At 48.6% G+C, this 19,850-nt stretch overlaps 1 protein-coding gene across 2 annotated transcripts in view; it reads left to right on the top strand.

The window, feature by feature from the left end:
- LOC142004367 (uncharacterized) overlaps positions 1–14,990 on the top strand; it is a 29,181-nt gene extending 14,191 nt beyond the window's left edge. The window contains exons 3-4 of one of the 2 annotated variants that reach the window (XM_074981980.1): positions 2,910–4,684; positions 6,445–14,990. In XM_074981980.1, the coding sequence (XP_074838081.1) occupies positions 2,926–4,683 (1,758 nt within the window). In that variant the 5' untranslated portion in view covers positions 2,910–2,925 and the 3' untranslated portion in view covers position 4,684; positions 6,445–14,990. Of the gene's footprint in view, positions 1–2,909; positions 6,096–6,444 lie in introns of those variants that run through there. The other variant, XM_074981981.1, reaches the window with a different exon arrangement.
- The last annotated feature ends 4,860 nt before the right edge of the window (positions 14,991–19,850 follow it).

The following is a 19,850-nucleotide window of genomic DNA, read 5'->3' as shown; positions in this document are numbered from 1 at the left end:
CCAGGATGCATCCTGAGCTGGCTTTCACCCTTCCAGCTGTGGTTTGTTGGCCTTTGTTGACTAACTGAACTGCTCCCTTGCGTCCTCTGGCAAGGCTACCATCATGGGGGAGGGAGGGGTTCCCTCGTTGCTTGGACAGCGCTGCAGGCCTCCCTGGACTCTGCACACATGGAGGCCAGATCTCTCGCTAAAATGCTCATATTGTATTGGGTCTCCTGGTTGCCTCTCGCAGGATTTGCTAAAGAGCTACAGAACAGGGTAGATGTCTAACCATTTCAGGGTTAAAAGCTTTTTGTGGACTCAAAAGATGCCTGTCTCCACACGCTGAAAGATTTCTGTGCCACTTTAAAAATCCTGGGCATGTATATAGAGAACCAGGACAATCCAGGGAATTACAGGCTGGTCAGCCTTACCTCAGTTTCTGGAAAAAATCATGGAGGGGATCCTCAAGGAATCCATTCTGAAGCACGTGGAAGAGCAGAAGTGATCCAGAGTAGTCAGCATGGATTCACCAAGGGCAAGTTGTGCCTGACCAATCTGATTAGCTTCTGTGATGAGGTAACTGGCTTTGTGGACATGGAGAAGTCACTGGATGTCGTATACCTTGACTTTATCAAGCTTTTGATACAGTCTCCCACAGCATTCGTGCCCATAAACTATGGAAGTGTGGATTAGATACATGGACTGTAAGGCTACGTCTACACGTGCCCCAAACTTCGAAATGGCCATGCAAATGGCCATTTCGAAGTTTACTAATGAAGCGCTGACATGCATATTCAGCGCTTCATTAGCATGCGGGCGGCAGCGGCGCTTCGAAATTGACGAGCCTTGCCGCCGCGCGGCGCGTCCAGACGGGGCTCCTTTTCGAAAGCACGCCACCTACTTCGAAGTCCCCTTATTCCCGGGACTTCGAAGAAGGTGGCGTCCTTTCGAAAAGGAGCCCCGTCTGGACGCGCCGCGCGGCGGCAAGGCTCGTCAATTTCGAAGCGCCGCTGCCGCCCGCATGCTAATGAAGCGCTGAATATGCATGTCAGCGCTTCATTAGTAAACTTCGAAATGGCCATTTGCATGGCCATTTCGAAGTTTGGGGCACGTGTAGACACAGCCCAGGATGAATAGAAAGCTGGCTAGATGATTGGGCCTAATGTGTAGTGATCAACAATTCAATGGCTGGTTTCAAGTGGGATGCCCCAAGGATCAGTTCTAGGGCTGGTATTGCTCAGCATCTTTATTAATGATCCAGATGAGGAGCTGGATTGCACCCTCAGTAACTTTGCGGATGACACTAGTGGGAGAGGTAGATATGTTGGAGGGTAGGGACAGGGTCCAGAGTGACCTAGATACATCGCAGGATTGGGCCTAAAGAAATCTGATGAGGTTCAACAAGGACAAGTGCAGAGTCCTGCACTTAGGAGAGAAAAATCCCAAGTATTGTTGCAAACTGGGGCCTGACTGACTAAGTAGCAGTGCAGCAGAAAAGGACCTGGGGATTACAGTGGATGAGAGGCTGGAGATGAGTCAGCAGTGTGCCCCTGGAGCCAAAGAAGCCTAATAACATACCGGGGTGCATTGGGAGAAGCATTTCCAGCAGATCTAGAGAAGTTGTTATTCCCTTCTGTTTGGTACTAGTGTGGGCCCATCTGAAGAACTGCGTCCAGTTCTGGGTCCCCTAATATAAAAAAGATGTAGCCACATTGGAGAGGGTCCAGTGGAGAGCAACAAAAATGATTAGGGGGCTGGAGCACATGACCACAAGGAGAGGCTGAGAGGTTTGGCTGCTTTGGTTTGCAGAAGAGAAGAGCAAAGGGTGATTTGATAGCAGCCTTCAACTTACTGAAGAGGGCTCTAGAGAGGCTGTTTTCAGTAATGACAGATGGTAGAACAAGGTCTCAAGTTACAGAGCAGGAGGTGTAGGTTGGATATTAGGAAAAACTTTCACCAGGAGGGTGGTGAAACACTGTAGTGCATTATCAAGAGAGGTGGTGGAATCTCCCTCCCTAGAGGTTTTTAAGTCCTGGGTTGAGACAGTTCTAGATGGGATGATTTAGTCCTCCTTTCGGCGGGGGGCTGGACGTGATGACCTTCTGAGCTTCCCTGGTTTAATCTTTCTCCAGCATGCCCTGGGAAATTTTCCCATAAATGTCCACATTTCTTTTGCTGGTTAGCAGTTTAGTCAGCACAGATTCATCCCCACACAGAGAATAATAATAATAATAGTTAATTACTCACCTTGTTTAGTAACTGAGGTTCTTCAGGATGGCTGTTCCTGTGAGTGCTGCATGAACCTTTCTCCTCCACTCTGCTTGAGATCAATGCCTATAACGGCTAGAGGAAGACCTGAGGGATAGTTGATGGTGCGTGGCAGGTAACTGCCCGCAGACACATGAGATGTGAACTGTATTGCTGCTAAAATCTTCTGACTAAAAGCACAGAGCACTTTAAACGCCTTGTAAGTGGAGCATCCACAGGGACATTCATCTTGTAAAACCTCTGCATAAGGTAAGTAACCTCTCTAGTGCAGATATTTGTAATCACAAATAAAGTGAGCATTGCACAATTTTTATTCCGGTTTACAGCTGAAATCAATATATTTGAAAATGTAGAACTATCCAAAAATATATAAATAAATGGTATTCTGTCCTTGTTTAATAGAGTGATTAACTGTGGTTAATTTTTAAGTATTGTTTCACAGCCCTTCTTTCTACCCATCCCAACTAACAACTCCTGGTAGTAACTTGTCCACAAGCTTCCGTCTTTGTGACTGGATGGGAACTGGATGCAAAATTGATCCCCTCCTCTCTCTTTGAGGGCAGATTTTGGGGAAACTCGGTCCCTGTTTTTTTAATCTTCAGCTGCTCGTTTGGTTTTTCCCCTTTTCCACTGTGAGATTTTTTCTTTTTCTGTCCCAGCAGAGTGAGTGAGACCATGGAGCAGAATCCGCAGCAGGAAGATGAGAAGGAAATGGAACCACATTGGGTGTTACTGCAAAGATGCAAAGGGCACGTGTCCAGGAGCTGTGAGCAGGAAAAAGCCTGCAAGAGTCATCACAGGCCAGACAAGCATCAGGAAGACCTGCCAGTGCAGCAAGCTGATAAATCTGTTAGTTATCAGGGAACTCAGAAAAGCCACAAGGAGGCCGTGGCCCAGCAGACGATTGTCATGGGAGAGAAAAATAGCATGTGCCCAGTGTGTGGGAGAAAATTCAGTCAGCGCTCAAATCTTGTTAGGCATCAGAGAATCCACACCAGGGAGAAATCTTATGAGTGCTGTGAGTGCAGGAAAACGTTCACTCATCTCTCACGCCTTATTAGCCATCGCAGAGTCCACGTAGGAGAGAAACCCTATGAGTGCAGTGAGTGCGGGAAAACCTTCACTTATCACTCACAACTTCTTAGCCATCACAGAATCCACACAGGGGAGAAACCTTACAGATGTGATGAGTGTGGGAAAACCTTTATTCAGAGCGCAAACCTTCTGAGCCACCAGCGAATCCACACAGGGGAGAGACCTTATGAGTGCCACGAGTGTGGGAAAGCCTTTGCACATCACACAACTCTGACAAGACATCAGAGAATCCACACCGGGGAGAAACCCTACAAATGCTGTGAGTGTGAGAAAAACTTCTCTCACCGCTCAGGCCTGATTAAACATCACAGGATCCACACAGGGGAAAAACCCTATCAGTGCTGTGAGTGTGGGAAATTTTTTACTGAGCATTCAACCCTTCTTAGCCATCAGCGAATCCACACAGGAGAGAAACCTTATCAGTGTGGTGAGTGTGGGAAATCCTTCCCTCGGAGCTTAGCTCTTATTCAACACCAGAGGATCCACACAGGGGAGAAACCCTATGAATGCAGTGAGTGTGGGAAAACCTTTGCTCAGAGCTCAAATCTTACTACACATCAGAAGATCCACACAGGACAGAAACTGTACAAATGCCGGGAGTGTGGGAAATCCTTCTCTCATCACTCAACCCTGACTAAGCATCACAGGATCCATACAGGGGAGAAACCCTATGAATGCAGGGAGTGTGGGCAAACTTTCTCTCAGAGCTCAGGCCTTATGAAGCACCACAGGATCCACACAGGGGAAAAGCCATATGAATGCTGTGAGTGTGGGAAATCCTTCGTTCATCATTCAGCCCTTGTTAGCCATCAGCGAATCCACACAGGGGAAAAGCCATATGAATGCAGCGATTGTGGGAAATCCTTTAGTGATCAGTCAGCCCTTACTAGACATCAAAGAATACACACAGGAGAGAAGCCCTACGAGTGCCATCGGTGTGGGCAAACCTTCTCTCATCACTCAAGTCTTACTATGCATCGCCGGATCCACACAGGAGAGAAGCCCTATAAATGCTGTGAGTGTGGGAAATCCTTTGCTCACAGCTCGAGCCTTATTACACATCACAGGATCCACACAGGGGAAAAGCCCTATAAATGCTGTGAGTGTGGGAAATCCTTCACTTACCATTCAGTCCTTATCTGCCATCAGCGAATCCACACAGGGGAGAAACCCTATAAATGTGGTGAGTGCAGGAAATCTTTCACTGATCAGTCAACCCTCATTAGACATGAGAGACTCCACACAGCAGAGAAACCCTATGAGTGTGGTGAGTGTAAGAAAACCTTCACTCAGAGCTCAAAACTTCGGAGACACCAGAGAACCCATACAGCGGAGTGAGGCAAGTTGTCATCATCTCAGAACTCAGTCTTTATTAATGAAAGAGAGTGCGAGAGAGACAGATCCTAAAACCTCTGGCTAGAGTTGAGAAAAGGTTGTTTTATTTTACTGTTTCCCACAGAATGAAATTTAAAGCCTCCCTGTAAGCTGTAAATTCCCCAGCTGCGTTGTCAGAATTTCCCTTCGGTAGCACTCCTGGAGCAGGGCGGGTGCCCCACTAATACAAGGAAGGGGTTAATCCGGGCTGGAGGAAACCTGTGCAACACTTCCAGCAAATAGATGGAGGGCTCATGGCAGGAGCCAATGAGAGGGCAGCCCTGCATATGAGGAGGTCCTCCAGCGGAACTGAGTCAGTTCTATCCTGACCTGGGAAGGTGGAGGACCAGCTCCAAGCAAGAACCACCACCTTAGATAGGGCAGTTCTGGGTGGGCAAAGGGGTCTTGGGGAAGGTTCCAGCTTGATGCCTGGCAGACTGAGGGATGTGAGCTAGAGGCCCAGAATGTGTAAGGGACCACAGGGGACATGGTCCCGGGAGTAAAGCAATGAAGAGGAAGGCAGGAAAAGGCTGGTGCTAGAGGGTTCCTGGGCCAAGACTTGGAGTAGTGGGCAGGCTTGAGTCCCTCCCCTCCCCTCTTGCACCACACTGTGACCAATACAGGCTGCAGTCGCCTCTGAGGTAAAGAGCTAGATAGAGGCTGCAGCTGGCCACTTGTGATGAGTACCCTGAAGAAGGGTTGCTGGGGCTGCTGGAAGGAAGTAAGGGATGGCAGTGAGCACTGCTGGAGGGGAGTGTCCAGAAGAAGACCTGGTGATCGTAGCAGTGACATGGGTCCTGAGCAGGGCACAGACTAGAGTGGGGAGCTGCAGTGGATGAGCCACTGGCCACAGTGATGCACCTTGCTGAAGACCAAACTAATTCCTTTAGCAACTGGCAAGAGGGGCCATGTTGGTGAGATCACCCCAGGACAAGTCCATGTCCCCATGGGGAGAATTCCACAGTGTTTATCATCAACTTCTGCGTTCCACGTTCTGGAAGTGTGTGTTCTTGAAATCAGAATCTAAGCTCAAGGTGGGGGAAGCTGGTGTGACCTCAGGAGGTATGTGAAAGTTAAATGTAGTTGAGCTTCGATTCCATTAGGATTTAGCTGTAACAACTGGTTTTTAATTTTAAAAACTAGCCCATGTTTTGAAGACTTGACATAAGCTCCATCTCTTTTCCTAGTGTAAACAAATTTGGAGAAGCTCATTTATTCTTTTCCTCTCACTACAACTCAAGTGTGGGTCACCAGGCTCCTTTAGTTTGGAGCAATTGTCTAATTCCGTGGTTCTTTCAACACTGCACTGGGTTCTGTTGAACATTTTTGTACCATTTTCTCAATTTAAATTTCAATTAAAAACAAAAGGTGCAGGATTAGAGATATGAAAAGTTTGACTTCTGTGCTACCTGAAGAAGTGGTGAGTCAGAGGAATTCCCACCTTCTGTATTATTCAAACAGTGTTTCTATCTTCGTGCCACGTAGAATTTACGTTCCCCACTTTCTACACGTCCATCTATTAATTTGTTGTTACTCAATGATCTCAGCTGTCTGCTTGGCAATTATACTCTATTTTAATTGATCCTAAAACATAGTAACTTAGTGCTTGAGAAGAAATTGTTACAGGGCTGGGCGTTTGGTTCTTAAATAAAGCATACTCTGGAGTTCAGATCTCATTTTCCAGCGATTGGCAATAATAGCTCTTCTGTGATTTTTCCGATTAAGGTGGTTTCTTTGAAGATGGAAAAGCTGGGGTAGTGAGGGCGTTCCAACTACAATGATGCTTGAAGTTTTCATGATAATACAACTCAATAGTAAGGAGTGGAGCGATTTGAATGAATCAGAAAAGACTGTCATGGGTAAATTTCTTGTCATAGTTGCGAATTATGCATATGCTGTACAACTTCTAGCTCTATGAAACTGGATGTAGCTTATCCATTTTTGCAGTTGGGGCTTTTCCTTTTTTTCCCGACTTTAAAGGGGTATTAATTTGACTTACCTGACTATGGGTATGTGTAAACTAGTGTTGAATTTGTAATACTGGATTTTAAAGTTGAAGTTGAGAATCTCTGCCTGCCCATAAAGTCAATTGAGTGTTGACAAATTGCCAGAGTTCAACTGTTGCAGCAGTGAATTGTGGGAACCTATCCTCCTGAGCCTCATTCTGGTTTCTTTTTCTGCTGCATTATGGGGAAAAAAATTCCTCGCAAGTCGTTGTGTGGGGGGGGGTGATGTCATCTTCCCACTCTCAGGGAGCTGCCAGCGCCATCTATTCGGGTGTCTGTTCTCCAGGTGTCTGTGGCATGGTAACGGGAACCCCAGTGGTCCCCTCTGGTGAAAGAACACTTTCACAGGGCAGGGCAGCAGGCCGGGGAGCTCTCTCCCCATCTTCCGGTGAAAATGCACAAACAGGACTCTGCAGAGTGTGGGGGAAGAACTGCTCTAAGGGTTAAATGTCTGTGGGGGAAAAAACTGCTCTAAGGGTTAAGAGTTTTTTTTGCCCCACACTAACCAGACTTTACTCTGTAATGGAAATTAGGGGGTCATCTGCACTTCTTTGAAGTCCCTACCTTGTAACCTACAGATAATTTATCCTGCAGGCTCCTCTCTCTGGGTTATCACGTACCTTTGTAGTGTAAACTGGCCTCAAGCACAGCTGGTGTTTGCAGACACATCTCAGGACAATTCTACTGAGACTTTCATGGGTTAAAGAGGACAATTAACGACAAAACTGTCTAAACAAACTGGATAAAGAGTCCTGAGAACTGATTCTCAGGGCTCCCACTTCTTTGGAAGCTGGCAGCCTGTATGCATGCGAATGAAGTTTCCTTTTAGATCTCACTCTTGCCTCAAGGCTTTGACCTCCAGCCTCGGACCTTTGGGGGACACTGTACCCCAGGGGAAAGTGGCTTCCCCGACAACTGGCGCAGCGAGCAGGATGGCTTGGAACTCTAGCTGGAGAAGCTGATGATGGGGAACGGGCTCGGGCCACAGCGCGCATCTGAAGGGTAAGAGATCCATTTGACATCCCCTGCTCCGCCTCCCTGTTCTCGTCACCGGCTGAACCGGCTGGCGGTAAGAGTCATCTTTTCTTCCTAAATTTTCTCCAGGAGCCTTGGAAGAGATTTAAAACGCTGGGTGTAGCCGAATAGGTATTGGGTTGTTGCTGACTGGCTGGTGGCGAGTCCAAGCACATGGTTTGAGTGAGCGATGTCCGGAACAGAACTGCAGCCGCACCGGCGCTGTCAGTGCTACTGAACAGCTGCCGAAAGCAAGGGCGGTTTCTCCCCAGCGCATAACAAGTGCGAGTGAAGCTGACAGTGTCTCTGGGCTCCCACACTATCCTTGGAGAGGGTAATGTTGCTGGCCGCCTGTGCTGTCCTTAGGAAGGGTAGTGCTAACCTGGGTGGGAAAGCTCCCCTCGAGTTTGTCACCAACTGAGGGGAACGGCATTTCACAGCCTGGGACTCCCTTGTCTCAGATGTTAAGACTTTAAAGACAGCTAGGGAGATTGCCAGCAGGTTTGAAACTTAGGAGACTTAAGAAATTGATGGACATTTGGAATGGCTATACTTATGGGGATCCCTGGAAACCGTGGCCACTAGAGGGCAGTTTGGATTTGGAAAAGCTTGCCCACCTTAGAGGTTTCCTGGAGGAAACACATCCTACCCAGATGGAATATTGGTACCTCTGGGAGGATGTGGCAGAAAAGAAAAAGAACCGAAGCATAATGGCTCGCCAGAAGGACTCTGTTGAAAAGCTGCAGCAACAATTGGCTGCTCTAAAGAAACAGCCCGATTCCCCAGAATCGCTGTCTGCACCCCCACTCTACCCAGCAATGACACAATTATATCCTCAATTGGCTGAGAATAGGGCTAACCCAGCCCCAGTCTCTGACCCTCCAGAGGACCTTCTGGACCTGTGGACAGGCTGGCTGCCGCCACCCCTGCCTCTCACACACCCACCACCTCCGCCAAATCAGGCTTCTTCTGCACAAATAAACCAGACACTGTCTAATCAATCAGAACAGGCCCCATCTCTGCGCCAGGTAGAAGCACCCTTCACCCCACTTGAATCGGATCGCCCTGATCTGATTTGTGTACCCAGTAAGCCTCTTAAGGAACATACTCTTCAGGAGTTGATTGATAACTTTAACCCTGAGTTGCTTAAAGCTGGTTGGAAGCCAACCGGGATTTGCACTGACACAAACATTGTTACAGTTGTGAAGGGTGCTCACCCATCTAAAGTTTCCTTTGAGTGACGCTGTTTCCCGACTTTATTTAAGAACTTGCAACAGTTGTCACCAGCCATCAATATTTCTAATCAGGGAAACTCATCACAAGTCATAGCAGCTCCCCTTAGAATGTTTCCAGGGGCTTCAGGAGAAGCTGCACAGCAGATCCACGTACCATGGACTGCTGCTGACATTTTAAACTTGAAGAGCATTTTGCCTCCTTTCCGAGAGGGCCCCCAAGGATTCCGTGAGGAAATACAAAGGCTGATTAACATTTATAACCCCACTCATTGGGACGTGGACTGGCTCTCGAGGTAATCTGCCTCCACATGATTATGCAGCTTTAATTTGGCAAGCTCGGTTAGCAGCCCCACACCGTGAGGGTGGTCATTGGCCAAATGATCCTCTCTGGCCCCCCCACTAATGATAATAAACAAAATAATTTAAACAATAACTTAAAGGGTCTCCTTAATGCAATCACTGAGGTTGTCCCAGTGCGGCAGAACTGGTCAAAAATACAAGCTGTTGGGCAAAAGCCAAATAAACCTCCTCTCTCATACATGGAACGCCTCCTGTCTGCCTTTCGAAAATTTTCCCAAATTAACCCAAAAGTCCCATTATTATCGCAGTTATAGTGGACAATCTCCTCCCTGAAATCAGAGACAGGATTAAAAATAACATTGTAGGCTTAAAAAAAAAAAACACAATCTGTCAAATTCAGGGGGCAGCTACGCAGTTTTAAAAACACTTGCAAGCTAACAAAGCAAAAAAAAAAATTAAAAACAACTCTCATGGCCATGCAAATAGCAAGTCTGCAAAAAAAGCAGAACCCAACTAGTGCACCACCACCACCTAAAAGTCAAAACTTTATTCCATTTTCTGGCCAGCCTAACTTTCCCCAACAACAACAGCAACGCTCACTATCTCAGCCCCGGGGACCCCTAAGAACTGGGCAGTGTCATTACTGCAGCAAAAATGGCCACTTGAAAAATGAATGCTGCAAGCGCCAGCAGGACATTTGTTAACCTTCCTCGTTATCAGACTCCAAATTTGATGGCATGACTACTCTCAGCGGAATGTGATGAGGCCTCAGGACATACACCCCTCCTGGACCTCTCAGATATCCCAGAGACATTGTGGGCAGCCCATGCAAATGAAGCTGGGTTGCTAGCCTCTGCACCACCAGTGCAAATAACATACAAACACAACAAGCCTTTCCCCAGGGTACCCCAGTATCCGTTGTCTAGGGAGGCAGAAGAGGGCATTAAGCCTGTCATCTCTTCCCTTCTTGGACAAGGGATACTTGTTTACACAACCTCACCATGCAACACACCTGTACTACCTGTGAAAAAGGAAGGAAAATTTGATAACCAGGGTAAACAAATCTATAGGTTTGTGCAAAACCTAAAAGCCATCAACAAGTTTGTAATCCCCCGGTTTCCAGTAGTACCTAACCCTGCTACTATTCTTTCCTCTATTCCACCCACAGCTAAATGGTTCTCTGTAATAGATTTGTGTTCTGCCTTCTTCTCTATTCCAGTGCATGAGGATTCCCAATTCCTCTTTGCCTTTTCTTTTCAGGGTCGTCAGTTAACCTGGACACGTCTTCCCCAAGGTTATTGTAAAAGCCCTACCCTGTTTGCTCAGTTTCTGAAAGCTGACCTTGATTCCATATCTCTCTCCTGTGGATCTGTACTTGTTCAATATGCTAATAATGTGTTAATTGCCAGTAAAAATAAAAAAAAATGTAAAACTAATACTCTGCATGTGTTTAAAATGCCGAGCTAAAAAAGGTCACAAGGCCTCCAAAGCCAAATTGCAATTTGTAAAACAACAGGTTCAGTACTGGGGACATTTACTTTCAGGAGATGGCTGCCAGTTAACACCTAAGCAAATCACACAAGTGCTTTCCATTCCTCGCCCATTAGTCAGGTGCGCAAATTTCTGGGTGCTGCAAAATATTGCAAACAATGGATTCCTAATTTCTCTGGACTCACCAGACCCCTTACTGTGCTAATCTTAAACTCAGCACCTAATCCTGTAAACTGGTCTCCAAATTGTAAATCTGCTTTCCTTTCCCTTAAAACCCTTCTCTCGCAGCCCCCAGCTCTTGGTTTACCCGACTATAGTAAACCCTTTACCTTATTTTGTCATAAGCAGAATAAAATTGCATCAAAGGTTCTCTGTCAACCCTTTGGGCCCACACCCCACCCAGTAGCTTATTTTTCAGCAACCCTGAACTCAGTAGCCTGTGGGTTTCCACCCTGCCTACAAGCCGTTGCAGCTGCTGCTGAATTACTTAAAAAAGCTTAACCTATCCCATTAGGTCACAGTGTTATCCAATAGGTCCCCCATGGTGTCTCCGCTCTCTTGCAGCGACATCACACCCAGCATCTGTCTGTTCAGAGACAGAGCCGGTATGAGAACGTTATCCTTTCTTCCCCGAATGTTGTCGTTCAAACATGTAATGTACTTAACCCAGCAACTCTTTTTCTTTTACTGTCTAACGGTGAACCTCATACCCATAACTGTAAAAAATTGCTTCAACACTGTGTCAAGCCTTGCCAAAATTTGTCTAATCAGCCCCCTAAAAATGCAAATCTGGTATTGTACACTGATGGGTCATGTAAAAAAAATTGATTTGGTAAACTGAAGGCTAAATATGCCGTGGTTTCAGATAAGGATGTTTTAGAAGCCTTTTTTCTTCCAGGTATCAGATCAGCTCAAGCAGCTGAACTTATCGCTTTAACGCGGGCGTGTCTCTTGGCTTCCGGACAGTCTGCTGCTATTTACACTGACTCAAAATATGCTTTCTGTGTCTGTCATGCTACAGGACAAATTTTAAAAACAATGAGGTTTCCTTACCTCCTCTGGCTCTGCTATCTCCCACGGTCCCCTTATCTCCCAACTCCTTGATGCCATTCAGCTCCCCACATCCCTCTCTATTACCCATTGCCCGGCTCACACAGGTGCCACAGATCCTGTTTCTATGGTAATGCAAGTGCTGATCCTGAGGCCAGACATGCAGCTGCACAGGGACCTCCAGCTCCCTTTCAGATTCTGGTCTCTCTCTCCCTGTTTCTTTGCAGAACCTAATAAAGCTACAAAAGGCCGCTCAACCTGCAATAAAAAAAAAGCAGGCTGCTCCTTATCCCCAGCAAAAATCATGGTTGCACCGAATGGCCTCCCTGTCACCCCAAAATCTCTTACAGGACAGCTTGCTTGGGTGTCTCTTCAGATGACACACATGAGCAAAAGGGGGGTGGCCTCACAGATCCTAAAACAATGGTATGCTCCAGGCATGCACAGAGAAGCTGCGAGGATATCTGATTCATGTATGACTTGTAAGTAGTTTAATGTTGCAGGAGAAACTACAGCTCCAAGCGCCACCCCGTGACCAGAAGGACTAGTTCAGTATTTGCAAGTAGACTTTATTGAACTTCCGAAATGTAGGACCTATTAGTATTGTCTTGTTATAGTGCGTTTGTTTAGTGGCTGGATTGAATGTTTCCCTTTCAGAAAAGCAGATGCCGTGACTGTAGCTAAGAAGTTATTGACTGAGCTCATTCCTAGATTTGCTGTGCCCTTATGAACTGATTCTGACCGAGGGAGTCACTTCACTGCGTCCCTTATGACTGCCATCTGCAAGGCTTTGATTGTCTCTCAGCAGTTCCATACCCCATACCACCCACAGGCCAGCAGCCACACAGAAAGAAGGAACCTTGACATAAAACAACGGTTGGAAAAAAATCTTTGCTGACACCGGACTGAAGTGGCCAGAAGCCCTACCCTTAGCGCTAATGCATCTTAGAAGTACACCTCATAGAAAACACAACTTCACGCCCCATGAAATAGTCTTTGGCCGACCCATGGCAGTGGGACTATCACCCCTGAGAGTTGTAAAAAGTTTAAGTGAGGAGATTGACTCTCTGACTAAATTTGTTATCCAGCTAACTAAGCTTGCTTCCAGCTTACGTTTGCAGGTGAGAGAAGCCCTCCCAGTACCTACTGATGTACCGTGCCACAACATCCAACCAGGTGACTTCGTGCTTGGGAAGGAACATCGCAGAAAGAACTGCCTGGCAGCCCGGTGGGAAGGACCGTTCCAAGTGCTGCTCGTCACCCACACAGCAGTGAAGGTGAAGGAGCGCCCCTCGTGGATCCATGCAAGTCACTTACGCCAAACTGTAGACCCAGAAGAGCTGATTGACCCCGTCACCCAGGACCCCTGCCTGGAGGAATCGCCTGAGGATGAGGTTCAGCGGACCGAGGAGGCAGACTCCCAAGCCAGACTGCTACCAGACAGGCCTCCACCGGGAGCTTCACGATATAACCTGAGAAGTAGGACTGTGCCACCAAAGACCTACAGGTGAGCCGAGCGCCCTGTAACTCTCACAAAAAGGAAACTCCCTGCAGTATTGAGTGAATTAAGAGACTACGAAATCTCAGGGTGCCTGCAGAGGCAAGCCAAACAATACTGAATGACTGAGCTTAACTCAGGAGACTGTTGCGCTATTCGCTTATGGGTTACTGGGCTATTACTATCCTTTCTATTTGAGAGATTTAAGATACTATAATAAGATGGGGATTGTTGTACTTCTCCTAACAGTAAGACAAGCCTTAGCATACAACTTTCCCCACCCTTATCGGGAGGCCCCGCAGGAAATTGTGTCCCTCACCAATGCAAGTGACTGTTGGATGTGTGAACAGCTTATTAGAGGCTCAGAAGGCCTCCTACCATTACAGTTTGTCCCAACTCCTGCCTCCCTTTGGGCAAAACCCCTAAATTTCAGAATTACTGGTAATCAGTATTCCAGAGGGGAAATGCCCAACATAAAACTACACAGCAAGGAGTACGTAGGCCCTGGGGAACCAGGCAGATCTGGCATAAAAATCTAATTGCGTCAGGGACACCCCTAACTCAAGCACTACGTCCGTCCGGGACGGTGTATCCATTGCATTTTAAAAATAAAATTGGCACTGGTAAGGATCTGGGGTGGGTCCCAGAAAATATAGGTGGTCATAGAGTATGGCTGGAGTCAGATGATGGACAGTGGGTCACCAACCCAGCTGCTAAAGGAAATTTCTCTTGGATGCAAATCACCCATCACTTTCCACATTACTCCAAGATATACTTATTCTCTGAGCGGCATTACTATCAAACCCATGAGGTTTAACTCCCCCTTATGGGTCAATGAGCCCGAGATTGGTATAACCATTCCCTGTTTCTAATCATGGATAATGGAATCTTATTTAATAGCTCCTGGAAAGCACCCGATTGCCCAAATAAGTCCCTAGTCTCTGGCACAGCCCTGGAAAAAAACCACCATGTCACCTGTTGTGCATATAACCTCATACAGGGCCATAATGGCTCTGGATGGCCCCAGTTCCATAGGCAATGTGAGCCTTTCTTCGTAAAACAGGGCAAAAGAATTAAAGGCACATGGTATTAGGATAACCTCTTTAGTCCTCAGCAAGCCTGGTGTGTTTTTCATATGTGGAAACTTTGCTTATAAGGCCTTACCACCTGGGTGGAAGGGCAGGTGCACCATAGCCTACGTGACCCCAGTAGCAGGATTAGTTAAGCATCTCCAGGCAGGTACTATTACAAACTTGGGCAGTTTCGTACACAGAACACGGCGTGATGCACCTAATGATATTAACCCATTAGTAAAACGGCCCACTGGTTTTCATTCCCTTGTGCGTGCGATATTACCAGGCTTGGGGGTTAATAAATTAGAATGAGCAGTTTGCAACATCCCTAGCGTATTAGAACAGAGCTCGAATGCCACCGCTGAGGATGTACAGTCCTTAGAAAAGGAAATAGATTCTGTAGTGTGAGTAGCCCTTCAAAATCGATGAGCACAGGACTTGCTCCGAGCTCAGCAAGGAGGAGTTTTTGCTGCTGTTAACACTTCTTGCTGTTGCTATGTAAATAAATCAGGTATTATAGAACAAGAGCTCTGAAAAATAAAATCAGCAATCTATGGCTGTGTCTACACGTGCCCCAAACTTCGAAATGGCCATGCAAATGGCCATTTCGAAGTTTACTAATGAAGCGCTGACATGCATATTCAGCGCTTCATTAGCATGCGGGCGGCAGCGGCGCTTCGAAATTGACGAGCCTTGCCGCCGCGCGGCGCGTCCAGACGGGGCTCCTTTTCGAAAGCACGCCACCTACTTCGAAGTCCCCTTATTCCCATGAGCTCATGGGAATAAGGGGACTTCGAAGAAGGTGGCATCCTTTCGAAAAGGAGCCCCGTCTGGACGCGCCGTGCGGCGGCAAGGCTCGTCAATTTCGAAGCGCCGCTGCCGCCCGCATGCTAATGAAGCGCTGAATATGCATGTCAGCGCTTCATTAGTAAACTTCGAAATGGCCATTTGCATGGCCATTTCGAAGTTTGGGGCACGTGTAGACGTAGCCAAGGTGTTTAAAAGGGCCAGTAAGGTCCAAACATGGAACCCATAAAATGGGCTCCCAAACATTAAAAAATGGTTTAAAAAAATCTTAAAAACCTTCCTCACATACCTAATAATCATTGTTGCTATAGGGTATGTGCTCATTAACTGCTGCCTTACCTGTACTAAGTGCACTATAAAACAATGCAATAAAAAAACCCAAAAATTTGCTCAAAACAAAAGCAAAAAGTATTAATAGTAAATTTAAAAAACAAAAATGGGTTAAACATCTTAGCAAAAAAAAACAAAACCTAAAAATGTCCAAAATAAAATTAAAGTAATGCTCAAAATGAGTATAAAAAAAGTGTAAAAAAATGCTCTAAAAAGTAAAGGTCTGTTTAAAAAAAAACTGCTATAAGGGTTAAAATTTTTCTTTTCCACAATAACCAAACCCCACTCTGTATTAAAAAAAAAAAAAAAATACTAGGGAGCCATTGGGACTTCTTTGAAGTCCCTACCTTGTCTCCTAAAAACAATTTATCCTGCAGGCTCCTCTGTCTGGGTTATCCTGTACCTTTGTCCTGCAAACTGGCCTCAAGCACAGCTGGTGTTTGCAGACACGTCTCAGGACAATTCTGCTGAGACTTTTGTATGTTAAATAGGACAATTAGCGACTAAATTGTCCAAACAAACTGGATGAAGAGTCCTGAGAACTGATTCTCAGGGCTCCCACTTCTTTGGAAGCTGGCAGCCTGTATGCATGCAAATAAAGTTTCCTTTTAGATCTCACTCTTGCCTCACTGCTTTGACCTCCAGCTTCAAACCTTTGGAAAACACTGTACCCCCCCCAAAAAGTGGCTTCCCCCACAATTACTGCCCAGCATTCTCCAGCTGTATGTTTGTACTCCTTCTTAGTCACCTGTCCACATTTCCACTTCTTATATGCATCCTTTTTTGAGTTTAAGCTGACCAAGTTTTTCCCAGATGCATTCAAGGTGTCATGAGATGATCCCAACTACAGGCCTTGCTGGAGCCCTCGACATAGCTAGGATTGTGAGCCAAGGGCTGGGACCAGAGCAGGCCAGGCCTTGGCAGAACAGCAACAGAAGTGGCTAACCAAGGAGGCTCTGCCCTAATGGGAGAAGATGGCCCAAGAACACCCAGAGCTTTAACATAACAGCAGAAATAAATTCTGCACAGGCTTATGCAAGCGCCCGCTCCTGTTAAGGCAGGACTGTGGCCTTGTGACGCTCGGTGGGATGTGGGTGGCAGCTCACAATACTGAGGCACACGTTACTGAATTGCCATCAGTCTGACAGGAGGTGCCATCTAAGGCAGCAGTGAGGCCAGTCTGACTGGCCGGGTGCACTAACTGGAGTTATGTCTTTGTATCATCATTGTGCGGTGAGTTACGGACACCGGTGTATGCTGGGACCTCGGAGCTGCGCTGTGCATTTGAGTGACACCTCAGAGAGTGGCATCAACAGTAGCTGGCCTGCGTAATGGCCCGCCCAGGGCAAACAGCTGTACAATTAGCCCTTTGTGGAAGCCCAGTGCCCTGCCTAGGAGTCAGCCGGCTGTGTGGGGACATGCCTGGGGCCAGGGGGATTCTCAGAGCTTTTCCGTGCCCATGTGCCGCGAGCTCGTCTTTGGGCTGAAGGATGAACAAGCTACATGGCAAAGGCTATAACAGGCAGCTGCATCTCCAGTTCGTCTTCGATCTGCTTCCCATGGCTGGAGCAATGGCTCTGCAACCCCCAGGCTCTGGCCAAGCCCCCCCCACCCCCCACCACCACCAACACACACCCACCCACCTGGCTGAGCTTTGGGTGGCTCCCAGTGGGACTGTGCAAGCTGGCAAAATGACACATGCTGCCCACCTGCGGTGGGCACTGGGTGGTCGTGTGTGACACCCTGAGTGTGTCAGCTCACAACCATGGTCTGTGAGGGGGGTGTACCAACCCTGCACAGAGTGGGGGGGGTGGGGGGGTAATGGGGCATACCAACCCCAGACTGAGCGGGGGGGGGGGGGGGGGGGAAGGAGGTGATGGGGTGTCCCAACCCTGCTATGGGCCGGGGGGTGGGGTGATTGGGTGTACCAACCCCACATTGATTGGGGGGGGGTGTGCCAACCCTGCACTGAGCAGGGGGGGTTAATGGGATGTACCAACCCCACAATGGCGGGGGGAGGCGGGTAACAGAGTGTACCAACCCCACATTGAGCAGGGGGTGTGATGTGGTGTACCCCCCCCGCCCCACAGAGCAGGGGGTTGATGGTTGTACCAACCCTGCACAGAGCCGGGGGGGGGGGAATGGGGTGTACCAACCCCCCACTGAGCAGGGGGGTCGAGAGCTTGGACCTGTTGGCCAGAAAAGGCCCTGCCGGGCATGCTCCAGCTGCAGGCCAGGTATAAAGGCCGGGGCAGCCTGGCCGCTGGGGCTGGCCAGCAAGGGAAGGAGCTGCCAGGGAAGCCCGGTGGCCATGGCTGGGAGTCACGGTCGCCTGAGGAACAGCCCGAGCAAGTGACTAGGCGGCGACGGCAGCAGCAACAACAGCCACGGCGGCTCGAGGTGCAGGGCGCCCGTAGGGGCAGCCCCTGCTGGAGCAGCTGGAGGGAGTGAGACGCGAGCGGCAGCGACGGACCACACCGGAAGGGGAAGGAAGTAGCCGGGGGTGGGGAACTGGGATGGTTTCCAGGGAGCTGAGCATGTTGTGGTGGGATCCCAGCTGGCTGGGGTCTCCCCCACCACCCCCAGGGCCCTGGGCTGGAGCTTGGTGGAACAGGTGGGCCCAATTTCCCCTACCCCACTGCCCTGTGAGCCGAAGGCAGGGAGCACCCAGGCCACAGAGACCTGATGGGGCCATGGAGCCCTAGGGGTGATTCTGGCACCCTTGGCGCAAGACAGGGCAGGAGACCCCACCACATGGTCCCTATAATGTCCCTGTGGCTGCGGCGGCCGAAGAAATGGCTGCAGTGGGCTCGTCTGGGTATGAGCCAAATGAGCTCTGGTGGTGGGGTGCGGCTCATGGGAGAGCTGTGCTGGCTGGTACAGGGGGCTCCTTTATTTGTTAGCTTCCTGGTAACCAGCGTGGGGGCAGCAGCACCGCTCGTGGCTGCCTGAGGCATGTGCCTCCCACGTTGCTCACCAGACTTTGGCAGTGTCTCTGTGGCCACCTGCTGCTCACAAGGGTAATGGAGCAAACGCCTTTTCTTCCCCGGCAGGCACAAGGCGGCAGCGCTGGGAGTGTCACACAGAGCTCCAGAGCTGAAGGGGGGCTGCCCGTGACCGCTCGTCACCCATGAGCGATTGCCTGGGTGTGAAAGGTGCTCCGGTGCTGCCGGCTGGTTTTGTGACCATACAGACGAACTCGGCCTCCACTCCGGGATGCAGTGACAAGGTGTAGCAGGGGCTGTCTTAAGAGGGGCAGCTTTGGTCACCAAGGGACCAGCATCCTGGGCTGCTGAGCTGGTACCCATGTTACTGTCCCTTTAAGCAGAGCCAGGTACTAGGCCCAGCCTGAGTCAATAGCCCCGTCCTAGTGCCTCCACGGCTCCCTGAGCCACAGGGAAATTGCTGACCTACCTGCTGCATCTCTGCTGGTGCAGCTGACGCCAGGTCTGCGGACACAGCAGCACTAGCCCCTCCCTCCCCAACAGCCTACGGCACACACGCAATGTCCTGTCTGGCCCCAGGGCTGTGCGAAGGACCCAGGCCCACCGCGTGCAGAGAAGAGCACAGCAGAGGGCTTGGGTTGTAACCTCGGACTCGGGCAGGGTAGTGGCGAGGGTGGGGGTTGTGTGGGTGCAGAGGGTTTGGGCTCTGACCTGGGACCAGGGTGTGGGAATGGGTGTGGACACTGGAGCAGCAGGTGCCAAACTTCTCAGCATCACCCAGCACCCCCCTTTCAACCAAAACTTCAATTCACAACTTAAAATAAAGGCAAACGATGTAAAATGTTTCCTAAAAGTCAGCACGAAGTTTTCCTTGCCCAAAAATTTAATAAAAATGGAATTTAACGTCAGAAATAAAATGAACGTACCGTGAAGGATGATGCTGCATTTCCTTCCCACGCTGGGAAATCCTCGGTTCGAAGGATGAAAGGGCACAAGTCATTTTGACAACCAGTCCTTTTTGTTTAATTTTTCGGGCGAGTAACTTAAAGCTTTATTCGCAGGGGTGTAGTTACCCAAATGGAAGAATAACGCGTAGCACTTCTCCCCCAGCTTTCGAGTATGCTGGGAAATATTTTATCCAAAATTCCTCCAAGCTTGAGTTTTCAAAATCCTTTTGCACTCGATTCATGTTTTATTTGAGTGCTTGTTCTTGCAGTACATCTGGCAATGTATTGACATCAACACTCAATGGGTGGCCTATGAATTTATGAAAGGGGGGGGGGGGGCGCGCGCATGCCAAAAAAGGTGTCTGGAAAATTGCAGACAGCAGTAACACGGAAGCTGTGAGCTGACTGCCAAAGCCTTAGTGTCCCCCCTCCTTG

This window comes from Carettochelys insculpta, chromosome 31 (genome assembly GCF_033958435.1).
Source record: "Carettochelys insculpta isolate YL-2023 chromosome 31, ASM3395843v1, whole genome shotgun sequence".
Taxonomy (NCBI): Eukaryota; Metazoa; Chordata; order Testudines; family Carettochelyidae; genus Carettochelys; species Carettochelys insculpta.
This window is presented reverse-complemented; position numbering and strand designations above follow the sequence as displayed.